The 14,608-nt window shown below is 39.9% G+C and overlaps 1 protein-coding gene and 1 pseudogene across 3 annotated transcripts in view; one reads left to right on the top strand and one right to left on the bottom strand.

Annotated features, from left to right (window-relative positions):
* Positions 1–14,284, top strand: part of UBE3D (ubiquitin protein ligase E3D) — a 202,016-nt gene extending 187,732 nt beyond the window's left edge. The window contains exon 10 of one of the 2 annotated variants that reach the window (XM_082405877.1): positions 9,079–14,284. In XM_082405877.1, coding sequence (XP_082262003.1) covers positions 9,079–9,174 — 96 coding nt within the window. In that variant the 3' untranslated portion in view covers positions 9,175–14,284. Of the gene's footprint in view, positions 1–940; positions 3,895–9,078 lie in introns of those variants that run through there. The other variant, XM_082405878.1, reaches the window with a different exon arrangement.
* Positions 2,112–7,538, bottom strand: LOC309635187 (ferritin light chain pseudogene; annotated as a pseudogene). The gene has a single exon. The product of its transcript is annotated as a ferritin light chain pseudogene (transcript).
* Positions 14,285–14,608: the final 324 nt, after the last annotated feature.

Here is a 14,608-nt window from a genome sequence, read left to right as displayed (position 1 = left end):
CTGCCACAAGATGGCTTCATGGTTCAATTAAGTGTTCTACCATATTGGAGGGTATGGGCTGTAGTTGGCAGATTTGCTGACTGACTGGGACAATAGCCAGACAGTCATAGTGGGATTAGGTCCTTCTTGATGAGTCTGTGTATTACCTCTGTCCCTGCCAATATGGATGACTGTGCAGAAGCCCAGTGAGCAGGATTGCCAGGCTGGAGAAAGAGGCTAAGTGGTACCACAGGCTAGTTGAGCTCCACCTAATTACCAAGCATCTTCTCTGCAGTAAAGGCATTATAATCAGCATCAATATGAGATACAGATATTCTCTTTGTCGTCAGTCCTCTGATCCTGTCTCTTCTAAGAACTTGACAACCCATCCAGTCAAACCAATCAGGACCTTCTTTTCGGCAATGTGGACAGAAAATGTACTTGAAGCTCTGCCCACTGGGACTGTTTCTTTCCTTTACTTCATTTCTCTTCAGGTCCACCCCAGGGTGGGCTCTAATATCATGGTGGTCTACCTTGGCCTGCTGTCAGTCACAGATTTCTCTTTCATATCAGCTAGTCATAGGAGACTTCCCATGAAGCAGCGTGAGCCCATGAAGTGAGCTGAGGGAGAGACAGCAGCTTGGGAGATGTAGCCCTGCTAGAAAAGTGGACAATGTTCTTTTTCAGGTTTTTCCTTGAGGATCTTCCTAAGGCTGGTCTCTAATACACCAATTTCTCCTTGATTGTGGAGTACATTACTTACAGCCAGTTTTAGAACTAGGTAGATCTGAAAACTCCAAGTTTATGATGGTCAACTTGTAATAGGAAAGAACCTTTGTATTTTATTACAAGTTAATCACTAAAGGGATGTTGCCTATAAGCTTAAATTATACGTAATGGCCCATCTCTGGGAACCCTGCCTCCCAGGTAATGAGCATTAAGCTAAAATACCTTTGTTTAGCTCACAGGAAACATCCTGACCAGGCCCATCTGTGAACGACTGCAGAGAGGAAGAAATGAACACATCCTCTCTGGAGGCTGATGGGAACCAGGAAATGTTTGAATGTATGCCCTCCCCTTTTAGTATAAAAGAAGCCTGAATTCTAACTCAGGCAAGATGGTTCTTTGGGACATGAGTCCACCGCCTTCTCGGTCTGCTGGCTTTTCTATTAAAGTTGCTATTCCTTGCCCCAGCAACGCATCTCTCGATTTATTGCCCTGTTGTGCAGTGAGCAGTACGCGTTTGGACTCAGTAACAAACTGAGGTTCCTGATCACCAGATGTTCTATGGTTAGCAGGACTCAGTGACAAGCAAACAGTTGTTTTCCAAAAAAGTAGTGATACACCAAAGGGGACATGGCTTTCTTCAAAATCCTTGGGAGCCTTCACTGTGACTCTTCTGCTGGAATTTTGCCACAAGCTTAATACATTATCTTAATCTCCCCAAGGCATTTAAACTGCCATACCCCATTGAATTGGCTGAGTCATGGGGATCAAAGGACAGAGCTTTTGCAGTATAGCTTGGACAAGATAAAAACTCTTCTCTTGCTCTAAGCCTTATTCAAATTAAGTAGAGTGTCAGATCACCGTATAAACAAGTTACCTTGTAAATATAGTATATATAGCTTCCAAAATGCAAGGATTCCACCAAGACTTGTATGTACATGAAACTACAACTTATTTTTAGTTTTGAAGGGGATATTCTGCCTTGTACCCGGTTGCCCATCTGCCAAAACTTTCACTGAACTGTCAGATCCCTCTAACTTTGTGACACCTACCTCCTATCTTCTGATGAGCCTGTGTCTAACTTGAGCCTCCAGGCAACTTGCTACTTCCTTCTCTTCAGGTTATATTATTGTTATCATCAATATGGTGGACCAATGAGATATGTTGTAGACTGGGAAACAGTCAAGATCCTTGGGAACTAAATTGTGGCACAGGGCTGGGGAGTTGATGTTTCCTGAGGCAGGATAACAAAGATGTACTACTCTCTATTTCAGGGGAATCTAATGGTTTCTGGTGTTTTTTTTCTGCTTGTGGAGATTTGAAAAGAAAATCACTGGATCAGTAGCTGCTTACCAGGTGTCACTGGCTATACTAATTTAGTCCAATAAAAAGAGTACATCTGGGGCTTCCCTGGTGGCACAGTGGTTAAGAATCCGCCTGTGAATGCAGGGGACACGGGTTCGAGCCCTGGTCCAGGAGGATCCCACATTCCGCGGAGCAACTAAGCCCGTGCGCCACAACTACTGAGCCTGCACTCTGGAGCCCACGAGCCACAACTACTGAGCCCACGTGCCTAGAGCCTGTGCTCTGCAACAAGAGAAGTCACCGCAATGAGAAGCCCGTGCACCACAAGGAAGAGCAGCCCCTGCTTGCCGCAACTAGAGAAAAGCCTGCGCGCAGCAACAAAGACCCAACGCAGCCAAAAATAAAAGAAAAGAAAAAAAAGAAAAAGTACATCTGGAATAGCAACATTTGTTGGCATCATCAGCTAGCTCAAGTTATGAAAATTCACTATTGCTTTCTCAGAATCAATGATATTTTGCATTAACGAAACTAGAGAATTAAACTGGGCACATTAGAATTACCACCCTGCATTTTCTAGCCTTCAATGGTAGCAATAATCTCTATGCTCCTAGGGGTGTAGTATTGCTCTTGATTTACTATTCCGTACAAAAAGAGAGATACATAGGCTCCAGGTGGACCTATTTTCTATATTTCTTACTCTATGGGTTGGAAATCTACTGTGATTATTTTTTCAGCTACTGAAATGTATTCAGACATTATGTTCAGGACCTGGGGAAATAACCATGTAATGAGTTGTGGGTCACACATACCCAATTGTGAGGGAGTCTTGGGTAAAAATTCTTTTCATAACTTATAGTTCTTGGAGTATAACATATTGAATATTTATATCTGTGTGTATTGTGGAGGGGGTCTTCTCATTGGGGAAAAAGCCTAGATACTTAATGAGACATAATTTTCGGTATTTTGGGGCTTGAAGGAATTCAGGGTAATCTGAAAAGATCTAGGGTTAAGAAAAAGAAAAAAGAAAAAAAAAGAGAAAATCTGTGAGGAGTCAGCAAACAACAAACACACAAGGGAAAGCAGGGATTTCTCCAAAGTCAGGAACCAAATTGTCACTGCTTCCGAGAAACTGTGCCTTGGCCTGGTGACAAGGTAGGGGTGGGAAGTTGCTAAATCTGAGTGTCCAGAATAAGCCTAGGAAACTTGAAGGTGGCCTGAGTGGTCACAGGTTGGTAGCCTATCCTAGCTCAAGGCTGAGGGAAACCAAATTCTTGCTAAATATCTTCATTGTAGGCTTTTAGGTTTCCACTCATTAAGATCAACCAAATATAAGCCTACCATCAAAGATTACTAAACATGCAAAGGAACTAAACTACATGAGTGAGAGTTAGCCTAGGTAGCCTATGACATATTAGACCCTCAAGACTCTGAACATGGGAATCATAAAATAGACTTCCATAAGATGTAGAACATCAAATGATATTTTATAAAATTAAGAAAAAACAGAAGATGGAATAACCAAAATATCCAAACTACAAGGCACTTTTTAAAATGTCTGGGTATATATAAAACAGTATGAAATACAATTTTTAGAAATGAAAAATGTAGTCGTTGAAAAATGAACAGATTGGTTAAAGAGCAAATTAGATATAAGATAAGAGAAATAAGTTAACTGAGAGACCTGAAGAAATTAACTGGGATACAACACAGAGAAATAAGGAGGTATAAAATAGGAAAGAAATGTTAAGAGATGTGGAGGATAGAAAGAGGAGGTCTAACATCATGTTACTTGAAGTATAATACGTGGAACGGTAGCAAGAGCCCCCGCTTAGGAGATTGTTCGAAATTCAGACTCAGCCTCACTGATGACCTCTTGAACCCGAATCTGCATTGGTCAATAAACTCCCCACGTGGTTCGTATGTACCCAAAGGTTTGAGAAACTGGGTGAACAAATTTATAATTTGAATCCCAGAGAGAGAATATAAAGAGAATGGGGAAGAAGCGATATTCAAAGAGATAACGAATTGATGGATGACATGAATTCACTTATTCTTACCAAGAAGAATAAATCAGAAGAAATTTACACCTAGAAAGATTATAATCAAAGTAGAACACCAAAACCCAAAAATAAATCCTAGAGAGAAAAGACAATTAGACATTTGACATCTACAGTGATTTCAATAGCAACAATAGAAGCAGAAGAAAGTGGAATAATACCTTCAAAGTGCTGGGGGGAAAAAAAAAAACCTTTCTGTATCCACCAAAACTACCTTTTAAGAAGAAAGGCAAAAGAAAGACATTTCATAACCAAAAATGGAGAGAATTTATCAACAGATCTACACATGAGAACTTGTGAAGGAAGCATTTAAGGAAGAAGAAAGATTATTCTAAAAGGCATGCAAGGAGTGGCGAACAAAGAAACTGATAAACCTGTAAATAAGTCTAAACAAACATGATCTGTATAAAATCGTATCTAATTTGTGAGAATTAAAGGGCAGAATTAAAATACTTGACAACTAATATTATGTAAATTGGGAGGGGTGGTTAAAATTAAAGTGTTTTTAGATCTTTGTATCATCTGGGTTAAGGTCAATGTGTTAACCATGGACGGCACTGTGCTAGGTACTCACCATAAAATTTCAAGGAAAACCCCTAGAAGAATAGAAATCAACAGTATAAATTTTCAGAAGAAAGTACAGTTATCAGAAAGAGTGCATAACTTCCAGTTTGATTTTAAAATAAAATTGTTTACATTAGTTTTAAATGTAACTAGTATGGAATCAAAGTACAATAGCATTTGAGATATACCATCACCTGTTTAAACGATACAAGAACAAGATTGTCATTAATAAGCAGAAATTTTACATTGCTCTAGTTTTCAATTTAGGCTAGATTTCCATTTCTCTCTTCCTGATATATTTTTTAAAATTTTATTGAAGTACAGTTAATTTGCAATGTTGTGTTAATTTCTTCTGTATGGTAAAGTGACTCAGTTATACATATATATATTATTTTTCATATTCTTTTCCATATGGCTTGTCACAGGATATTGAATATAGTTCCCTGTGCTACACAGTAGGACCTTGTTGTTTATCCATCCCGTATGTAATAGTTTGTCTCTGCTAACCCCAAACTCCCAAGCCTTCCCTCCCCCACCCCACTCCTCGTTGGCAATGACAAGTCTGTTCTCTGTATCTGTGCATTTCCCTCTTCCTTCAAAAGTTATAATAATATATAGTTGGCCCTCTGTATCCGCAGTTTTCTGCATCCTCAGATTCAACCAACCGTGGATCAAAAGTGGTTTTAGTCTGTGGGTGGGAAACCCACGGATATGGAGGGCCAGCTCTTTTCTTTGTACTACCAAGGGACTTGAGCACCTGAGGATTTTAGTATCCACGGAGGCACCTGTAACCAATCATCACCCTCAGATACTGAGGGACAACTATACTTCCTGATGGAAGGTTTTTAACTGATCTATCACAACTCTTTCCATAATTATGGGTATAGATTAATATTAATTTTTATTTCCTATGATATGTCTCTTTATTTTATTAAAATTTAAAATTTAGTTACTATTACACTTACTATTAGTGCACAATTGGTCAAAACAACACATATATTCCACATTTTGACCAATACAACTAAACATACAAAGTAAAATTTTATTGCAAATGCATCACTTATTGGGACAGTATTGCTTGGTTTCAATGAATTTATGTATCCAAGAGTTGCTAGAAAGACACAAGGTTTAGCAGTAATTATATTCCTATTTTGTGTTTTATAAGATGTAAATCCTGAGAAAATTTTTCACACAAATAAGTAGATGAGAATAGAAGGAGTTTTATTATAGAAAGTCACCCACAGTGAAATTCCTTTAACACAACTGAATGATGATTTCTGAAGAAGGGAAGCTGATGTAATCCCTTTTTTAAAAAAAAATGGCAGTAAAATATACATAACATAAAATTTAACCTTTTAATTACTTTTAAATGTATGCATTGGCATTAAGTACATTCATATTATTGCACAACCATTACCGCCAACCATCTCCAGAACTTCATCTCCCAAAACTGAAACTCTGAACTCATTAAACACCAACTCCCCATTCCTCTCTTCCCAGCCCCTGGACAACACCATTCTACTTTCTGTCTCTGTGAATTTGACTACTCTAGATATCGTATATAAGTGGAATCATACAATATTTGTCCTCTTGTGACTGGCTTATTTCACTTAGCATGATGTCTTTGAGCATAATATCATCCGTGTTGTAGCATATCAGAATTTATTTCCTTTTTAAAGCTGAATGATATTGTATTGTATGTATACAGCACATTTTGTTTATCCATTCATCTGTTGATGGACACTTGTGTTGTTTCCACTTTTGATTGTTGAGAAAAATTGAATCCCTCTTTAATAAGATAAGTAATGGACAGTTATAATATCCAGTTACAACCTTCTGCTTCTTATTTGGTACACATCCAAATGAGTTTTCCTTTAGTCTCTAGTGGGCAGATTACAAAGTAACAAGCAAGCACAATTCCTCTGACCAAAGAAGCCAGTTATAAAAATTTTCCTGCTTCCGTTTCCTTCCCTTGTTGAATGTTTGTAAATTATCTGTGGAGAATAAAATTAAATGGTCATGCTTTTGAGGTGCCAGACTATAGGAACACCAGTGACAGTTCCAAGTCCAAGACTTTCCAGATGAAGGAAGGATTTCACATGGCTGAGAAACCTCCTGGCCAGCAAATGCTTGCTTTTCCATGTGTCTCCAATGTATTCCAAGCATAATGCATTACTTACTATACCCCACTCTTTTTTTTTTTTTTTTGCTGTAGAAAGTCTTATGGTTTCCATTTGGTCCAAGGCTTAGGAGAGCGCTCCAGGGTGGTTAAAAAGCTGCCTAGTGGCTGCAGGGAGGGGCTTCAGGCAGAAACCCTGACACCAGAGGGGCTCCTCAAAGGCCGCTGGTTTCAGAGGCTCCTAGTCATGCTTGAGGGTGAGCCTTTCGAAGAGAGACCCACCCAGCCCAGCCTGGGGACCAGCCAGCCTGCGGAGGTTGGTCAGGTGGTCGCCCATCTTCTTGATGAGTTTCACCTGCTCATCTAGGACAAGGCTCTCCAGGAAGTCACAGAGGCGGGGGTCTGCGCGGGTAGAACCCGGGGCACGCAGGTCCACAAGGGCCTGGTTCAGGCTCTCCTCCACGAGCACGGCAGCTTCCGTAGTATCCTGGGTTTTACCCCACTCATCTGGAGATGGCTTCTGCACGTTCTGGAAGAGGGTGCCTGCCACGCTGGTTTTGTGTTTTCAAGAGATGCTTGGCGCCCTCGCACATCTCCTTGGCCAATTCACGGAAGAAGTGGCCCATGCCCTCCAGGGCCACACTGTCGCAGTCGAAATAGAAGCTCAGAGAGAGGGAGGTGTAGGAGGCCCGCAGATGCGTGTCGGCCAGGGGGTTGACAGCGGCCTCCGCCGCAGTGGGATAATTCTGACGAATCTGGGAGCTCGTGGTTGATCGGTAGTAAGCAGTTCAGCTCAAAAAGTGGTGTTGGCTGGTCCCGGTGACCGTGACCAAGGGTAGCTGAGTGGCTGATTCTGAAGGTTGCGACTGGAAAAAAGGTTGGAGGGTGATTGGAGGCTGGAGCACGGGATGTCCCTGTGGGTCTGTTCCACCCGAGCACTGTTGAAGCAAGAGACGGGTCCGCGGGGCCACCTAGCACACTGCCTACACCCTACTCTTGAGGAATGCGCTGACCTCCTCTGCTGCAGTGAATGAATCTTATCAGTCCTTGTCTTAGTTTTCTATTGCTGCATAACAAATGACTGCAACTTTCAAAGCTTAAAGCAGCACACACTGGTGAGCACACAGTACTATGGACCAGAAGTCTAGGTGGGTTCAACTACATCCTATGTATGAGATCTCACAAGGCTGAAGTCAGGGTGTCGGCAGGGCTGGGCTGGGCTCTTAATCTGGAGGCTCTGGGAGATAATCTGCTTCCAAACTCATTCCTATTGTTGGCAGAATCTGGTTCCTTGAGGCTGTAGGTCAGAGGTTCCCTGTTTCCTTGCTGGCTGTCAGCAAGGGGTTGCTCTCTGCTCCTAAATGCTGCTTGCATTCCTTCTCATGAGGCCATTTCCATCTTTAATCCAGCAATGGCACACTGAGTTCTTCCCATGTTTTAAATTTCTCTGACTTCCTCTTGTGCTTTTGGTTGGAGAAACCGCCGTGATTTTAAGGGCTTGTGATGAGTTCAGGCCTGCCTAGATTATCTTCCTTTCTTAAGATTATGCCAAAGAACATAACATAATCACAGGAATGAAACATCATCATATTAATAGGTTCTGGAGATTAGAGCAGAAAGGTTCTGCCTACCATAGTCTGCCTTCTTACCTCCTCGCCAAATTCACACTCTTCCCGAGTGTAAAATACATCCATCTATGAAAGCCCATCTATAAAAAACCCACAGCAAACATTACACTAAATGGTGAAAGTCTGGAGACTTCCTCCCTAAAATCAGGAACAAAATAGGCATGTCTGTGCTTACCACTTCTATTCAACATTGTACTGGGGGTCTAGAGAGGACACTTAGGCAAGAAAAAGAAATAAAAGGTATTCCTTGGAAAGGAAGAAGTAAAGCTATCTTTATTTGAAGATAACATGATTTTTTGTATGTAGACCTTTTTCCTAAAGAATCCTAAAACTGTTAGAAATAATAAATGAGTTCAGGAAGGTTTCAGGATACAAGATCAATATAGAAAATTTAATTGTATTTCTGTACTCTAGCAATGAAACAATCAAAAATGAAATTAAGAAAATTCCATTTACAATAGCATCAAAAAGAATAAAACACTTAGGAATAAATTTAACATAAGAAGTGTAAAACTTGTACTCTGAAAATTGTAACACATTGTTGGAGGAAATTAAAGAAACCTAACAAATGGAAAGACATTCCATGTTCATGAATTGGAAAATGCAACGTTAAGATGGCAATACTCTTAAAACTGGCCTGCAGATTCAATGCAATCTCTGTCAAAATCCTAGCCAGTTTTTTTTTTTTTTTTTTTTGCAGAAATTGACAAGCTGGGAATTCCCTGGTGATCCAGTGGTTAGGACTCTGTGCTCTCACTGCCGAGGGCCCAGGTTCAATCCCTGGCCAGGGAACTAAGATCCCTCAAGCCTCCCAGCATGGCGAAAAAAAAAGAAAAAAGAAAAAAGAAATTGACAAGCTGATCCTAAAATTCATATGGAAAGGCAAAGGACCCAGAATAGCCAAAGTAATCTTGAAAAAGAAGAACAAAATTGGAGAACTCACTCATACTTCCTCATTCCAAAACTTACCACACAGCTGCAGTAATCAAGACTGTGTGGTACTGGCATAAAGACAGACAAACAGGTCAATGGAATACAGTTGAAAGTCCAGAGATAAACCTTTACCTTTATTGTCAACAGATTTTCAACAAAGGTACCAAGACCACTCAAAATGGGGAAAGAATACTATTTTCAACAAATGGTGCTGGGACAGCTGGCTATCTACATGCAAAAGAATGAAGCTAGAGTGTTAACTTCTTCCACAAAAATTAACTCAAAACAGATCAAAGACCCAAATGTAAGAGGTAAAGCTATAAAACTCTAAGAAGAAAACATAGGAGTAAGTCTTCATGACCTTAGGTAGTCAGTGGTTTCTTAGATATGACACCAAAAGCATAAGCAACAAAAGAAAAATCAGATACATTGGAGTGCATCAAAATGAAAACCCTTTGTGTTTCAAAGGACAGCATCAAGAACTTGAAAACACAGCCCAGAGAATGGGAGAAAATATTTGTGAAACATTTATCTGATAAGAGACTTGTATCCAGAATATGTAATGAACTCCTACAACTCAACAATAAAAAGTCAAATAACCCAGTTTCAAAAAATTGAATAGACATTTCTCTAAAGACTACATACAAGGAATATATACAAGTGGTCAATAAAGCACATGAAATTAGGCATTAGGGGAATATTAATCAAAACTATGAGATAACACTCCATACCTATAGAATGGCTGTAATTAAAAAGATGGGTAATAAGTGTTGATGAGGATGTGAGAGTAGGCAAGTGTATAGAGATAGAAAGCAGATTAGGGGTTGTCTGTGGCTGTACTGGGGGAAAATAGGAGTGAGTGCTAATGGTTATGGGGTTTGGGGGGAGCTGATGAAAACATTTTGTAATTAGATAATGGTGATAGTTGCATAAGTCTGTGAATATACTAAAAACCATTGAGTAATACACTTTAACAGTGTGAGCTTTAAGAAATGTGAATTATATCTCAACAAAGTTGTTATTAAGTTAAAAAGAAAATTTAACCTGGTATCGAAGTATGAGTGATTGGGGTGGATGAGGGAAGTAGAATAACAGGTTAATAGACTATTGATTTCAGTGTTAGTGATGGCAATGTGGAAAAAAATGCAAGAACCATAACCAAAGGGAGACTTAAAGGATGTAGCAATTCCCACGGCAAAAGGAGTGAGAAAGGAAAGAATCAGTAGGCTTTGTTCCCGTGTAACTCAGAGAATGGCTAGGCCACGCAGAAGCGAGTGACAAGGGGTGCGGGCAAAATGATGTGGGGTTTGGAGATCTGAGTGGAATGTGAAAGAGTTAAAGGGAGACGGTCAAAAGCCACTGAATGCCTTTACTTAAATTAACAGCTAACATTTATATAGAACTTGCTACGTGCCAGATACCATTCTAAGCACTTAACACGCATTAATTTAATGGAACCCTTGCAGCAGCTAGAGATAGGGACTACAAATATCTCCATTTTACAGATGAAGAAACTGAGGCACTGAAAAGTTAAATAATTGCTCAGGGTAGAATATGAATGTATGTTCTGAACTTCTGTGCCTCTGTATAGCCTTTCTAGAGTTGAACAAACAGATAGTAGACATTTTATAAGTAATATTCATCTCCTCAATTCACAATTATTCTTCACTGACTGATTGTTTACAAACAGCAAACAAATCATCATAGAGTAATTTAGTCTTAATTTATGTAACTTGGCTTTGGAATCTATCTGGAAATAAAACCAGCCACGTTGATGGCAAATAAACTTGCTGTCACTGGAGTCTGGCACTTCAGGCAGATGTGAAGGGCAAGTTTAGAGGGATTCCTTTATCAACCAAGGGTAAGACTGATGTCTACTCATATCCCCTCTGACACGCTGCCATCCTCTGTGAAAGAAATTCTGCTCTGTTGGTCTCCCTCTGGCTTCTGTAACATATGTAGAGGATTGTCTTTCTGAAGAGTTTGAGATTTTACTTCTACTAGGCGTTATTAGTTTTGCAGCTATCTTTCTGGCATGATTCCTAAAATTTAATTTGCAGAAATAATTGTTTCTCTAAAAATAATGGCTCACGGTATTCCCCTGATGTTTAAAATGGCTTACCTCTATCACTCATTAGGAGATAATTATACTTCGTTTATTTCATTTTTCAGAAGGAAGTTACACTGTCTGGGGTATATTGCTATGAATGAGGGGTTTGGGGAAGGGCGGTCACGCACAGCCTGCTGACCTCGCAGGGATGCATAAGAGCGTGCCTCGGGCCTGGAACGTTTCCTTACCTGGAGCCCTCACCGCCTGTGCTGAACATACTGCCTTATTTGTGAATCTCTTTTCCTGTTCTGGGTTTGACGTGTACCTCTTTGTTCTGCTTCAAGTGTGTGCCTATGGCACCTGGACAACCCCACTGCTGCGTTTGTTCCTGGTGGGGAGAGAAGGGGGTCCTTTGCCTGTATCACAGAAGGGGTGTGTGCAGACCTGTGTCAGCTGCGGGGCGAGATGCACTGGCCGTGGGGCACCCACACTCGCTATCAAGGCTGATCTGGCTCTGTCTGTTCTCTGTGTGAGTGTTGTTCCATCCAGCGTCTGTGGGAGTCATGTTTTTCTCAGCCACCCATGCAACCTGCAAACCATGCAGTGGGTTGACATTCTGGGACTCGTGCTCCTGGTAGTGGGACCCTCAGCACAGTGGGACTCCTTCCCTGGAGGTGGTAACAGGTGTCACTTGCTTAACAAGGGCCAAAACTGTATCTGAAGAAGCAAGAGACCAAATGTTAAACCTATTAGGCTAATGTCAAGCCTTCAAGAGCTAAAAATCAAAATCCAATAGTATTATTTTTAAAATATAGATAACCAAAAAGAAACCCATTTGTCATTCCATAACTAAAGCACAGTCACTGATAAAGTTTTAGGGCTTATCTTTGCAGTTTTTTTCTTCCTTCTTAAATATACATTTTAAAAAGTATTAGGTTTACAGACGAGTTTCCAGGAGAGTACAATATAGAGTTTTCTATATACCCTGTACCCAGTTTCTCTGTTATTAACATCTTGTATTAGTATGGTGTCTTTGTTAAAATTAATTAACCAATATTTATATATTGTTGTCAATTAAGTAATGTACTTTATTCAGATTTCCTTAGTTTCTACCCAGTATCCTTTCTCTGTTTCAGGATCCTATCCATGAGACCCCATTACATTTAGTCATCCTGTCTCCTTAGGTCTTGCTTGGCTATGACATTTTCTCACACTTTCCTTGTTTTTGATGACTTTGACAGTTTTGAGGAGTACTGATCAGGCGTTTTATAGAATATCCCTTAACTAGGATTTGTATGATGTTTTCTCATGATTAGACTGGGATTATGGGTTGTTGAAAGGAAGACCATGGAGGTAAAATGCGTTCTGATCCCATGGTATCAAGGATGCAAGCTATACACATGACTTATCACCGTTGATGTTGACCTTGACCTCCTGGATGAAGGAGTAGTTGTCAGGTTTCTCCACTGTGAAGTGACTCTTTCCTCTCCCTCTCGCCATCTTGTCCTCTTCGGAAGGAAGTCGCTATGCATAGCCAAGACTTACGGAGTGGGAAGTTATGCTGCACATCCTTGAGAATGGAGAGTCTATATGGACTATTTGGGATTCTTCTGCATGAGAGATTTGTTTCCTCTTCATCCATCTATCTAGCTAGCTAGCTTTATTTTTATTTATTTATTTATCATTGTGAACATATGAATACACTTTGAGTATATGAATATACATATGAATATACTTTTTTGTACTTTGGGTTATAATCCAATACTACTTTATTTCTTTTCTTGCACAAATTTTTCCAGCTTTCACTACTGGGAGCTCTTTCAGTTGGCTCTGTGTCCTTGCCTTTTGACATTACCCCGTAATTGTAAGTGGTTTTGTTTGTTTGAGTACTTCCTTACCTTCTGGTACTGCAAGATGGTGTAGGGTTATCTTCATGGTCTTGGTCCTAGTCAGCCATTTCTCCAAGGAATCCTGGTCCTTTTATTAGAGAATGGTATTAGGAAGCAAGATCTGGGTGTTAGGTGTGCTCATTGTTACTGGGGTGTCATTGCTTTTAGGCCCCTTCAGCTGACAGAGCAAGGGCATAATGGTTCAGTTCTAGCACACGTGTATAGCAGAATTAGAATTGTTAACTGGTATTCATATGGGAACCAACTTTATTAACTAGACCACAGTGTTTATGTGCAGTTTCTTTTGCCTTTAGTCTTATGGTTTTCACTCATTTCTAAAGTTACTTACTCAACACCTCTCCCCCTACTCCTTTCACTGTAGTTGTTTCACACATTTGTAATACAATTCGATTCTTTTGTCACATTCTGCGTTCCATGCTAGGATCTGCAGGATCTCCTAAGTGATTTTTTAAAAAATTTGCATCAGTTGAGGTTCATTCTTTGTGCTCTGAAGTTCAATGGGTTTTGACAAGGGTAGTATATATCCACCACTATAATTTTATATAGAATAGTTTCACTGCCCTAAAAATCCTCTCTATTTCACCTATCAACCCTCTTACCCACCCACCCCCCAAATCTCTGCCAACAACTGCTCTTTTTAGAATTGTTTTGTCTTTTTCAGAATGTTATAATTGAAATTGTATAGTATGTACCCTTTTCGGACTGACTTTTTCACTTAACAAAATGCATTTAAGATACATTCATGTATATTTTATTATGGCTTGATAGCTCATTTCATTTCCTCACTGAAGAATATTTCACATTTTTGTCACTGGATAATCATACCAAAATTTGTTTATCCATTTATCTATTGAAGGACAAGTTGATTGCTTTTGATTTTTACTTTAAAGCTGCTGTAAATATTCACATGCAGGTTTTTGTGTGGATATACGTTTTCAAATCTTGTGACTATGCACCTAGGAATGCGATTGTTAGGCTTGTAAGAAACTGCCTAACTCTTCCGAATGGATATACGTTTTCAAATCTTGTGACTATGCACCTAGGAATGAGAGTGTTAGGCTTGTAAGAAACTGCCTAACTCTTCCGAATGGCTGTACCATTTTGCATTCTCACCAGGGATTAATGAGCGTTCTTGCTGTTCCACATCCTCAACAGTAATTGGGATGGTTAGTTTTTCTGGGTTTTAGCCATTGTAACAGCCGTGTAGGGGTATCTCATCCTTGTTTTCATTTGCATTGCCTTCAGGACAACTGATGTTGAGCATCGTTACATGTGCTTATTTGCCATTTGTATACCTTCTCTGGTGAGGTGTCTGTTCAGATTTTTTGCTCATTTTT

The sequence above is a fragment of the Balaenoptera borealis genome (assembly GCF_965194805.1).
Source record: "Balaenoptera borealis genome assembly, chromosome: 9".
Classification (NCBI taxonomy): Eukaryota; Metazoa; Chordata; class Mammalia; order Artiodactyla; family Balaenopteridae; genus Balaenoptera; species Balaenoptera borealis.
This window is presented reverse-complemented; position numbering and strand designations above follow the sequence as displayed.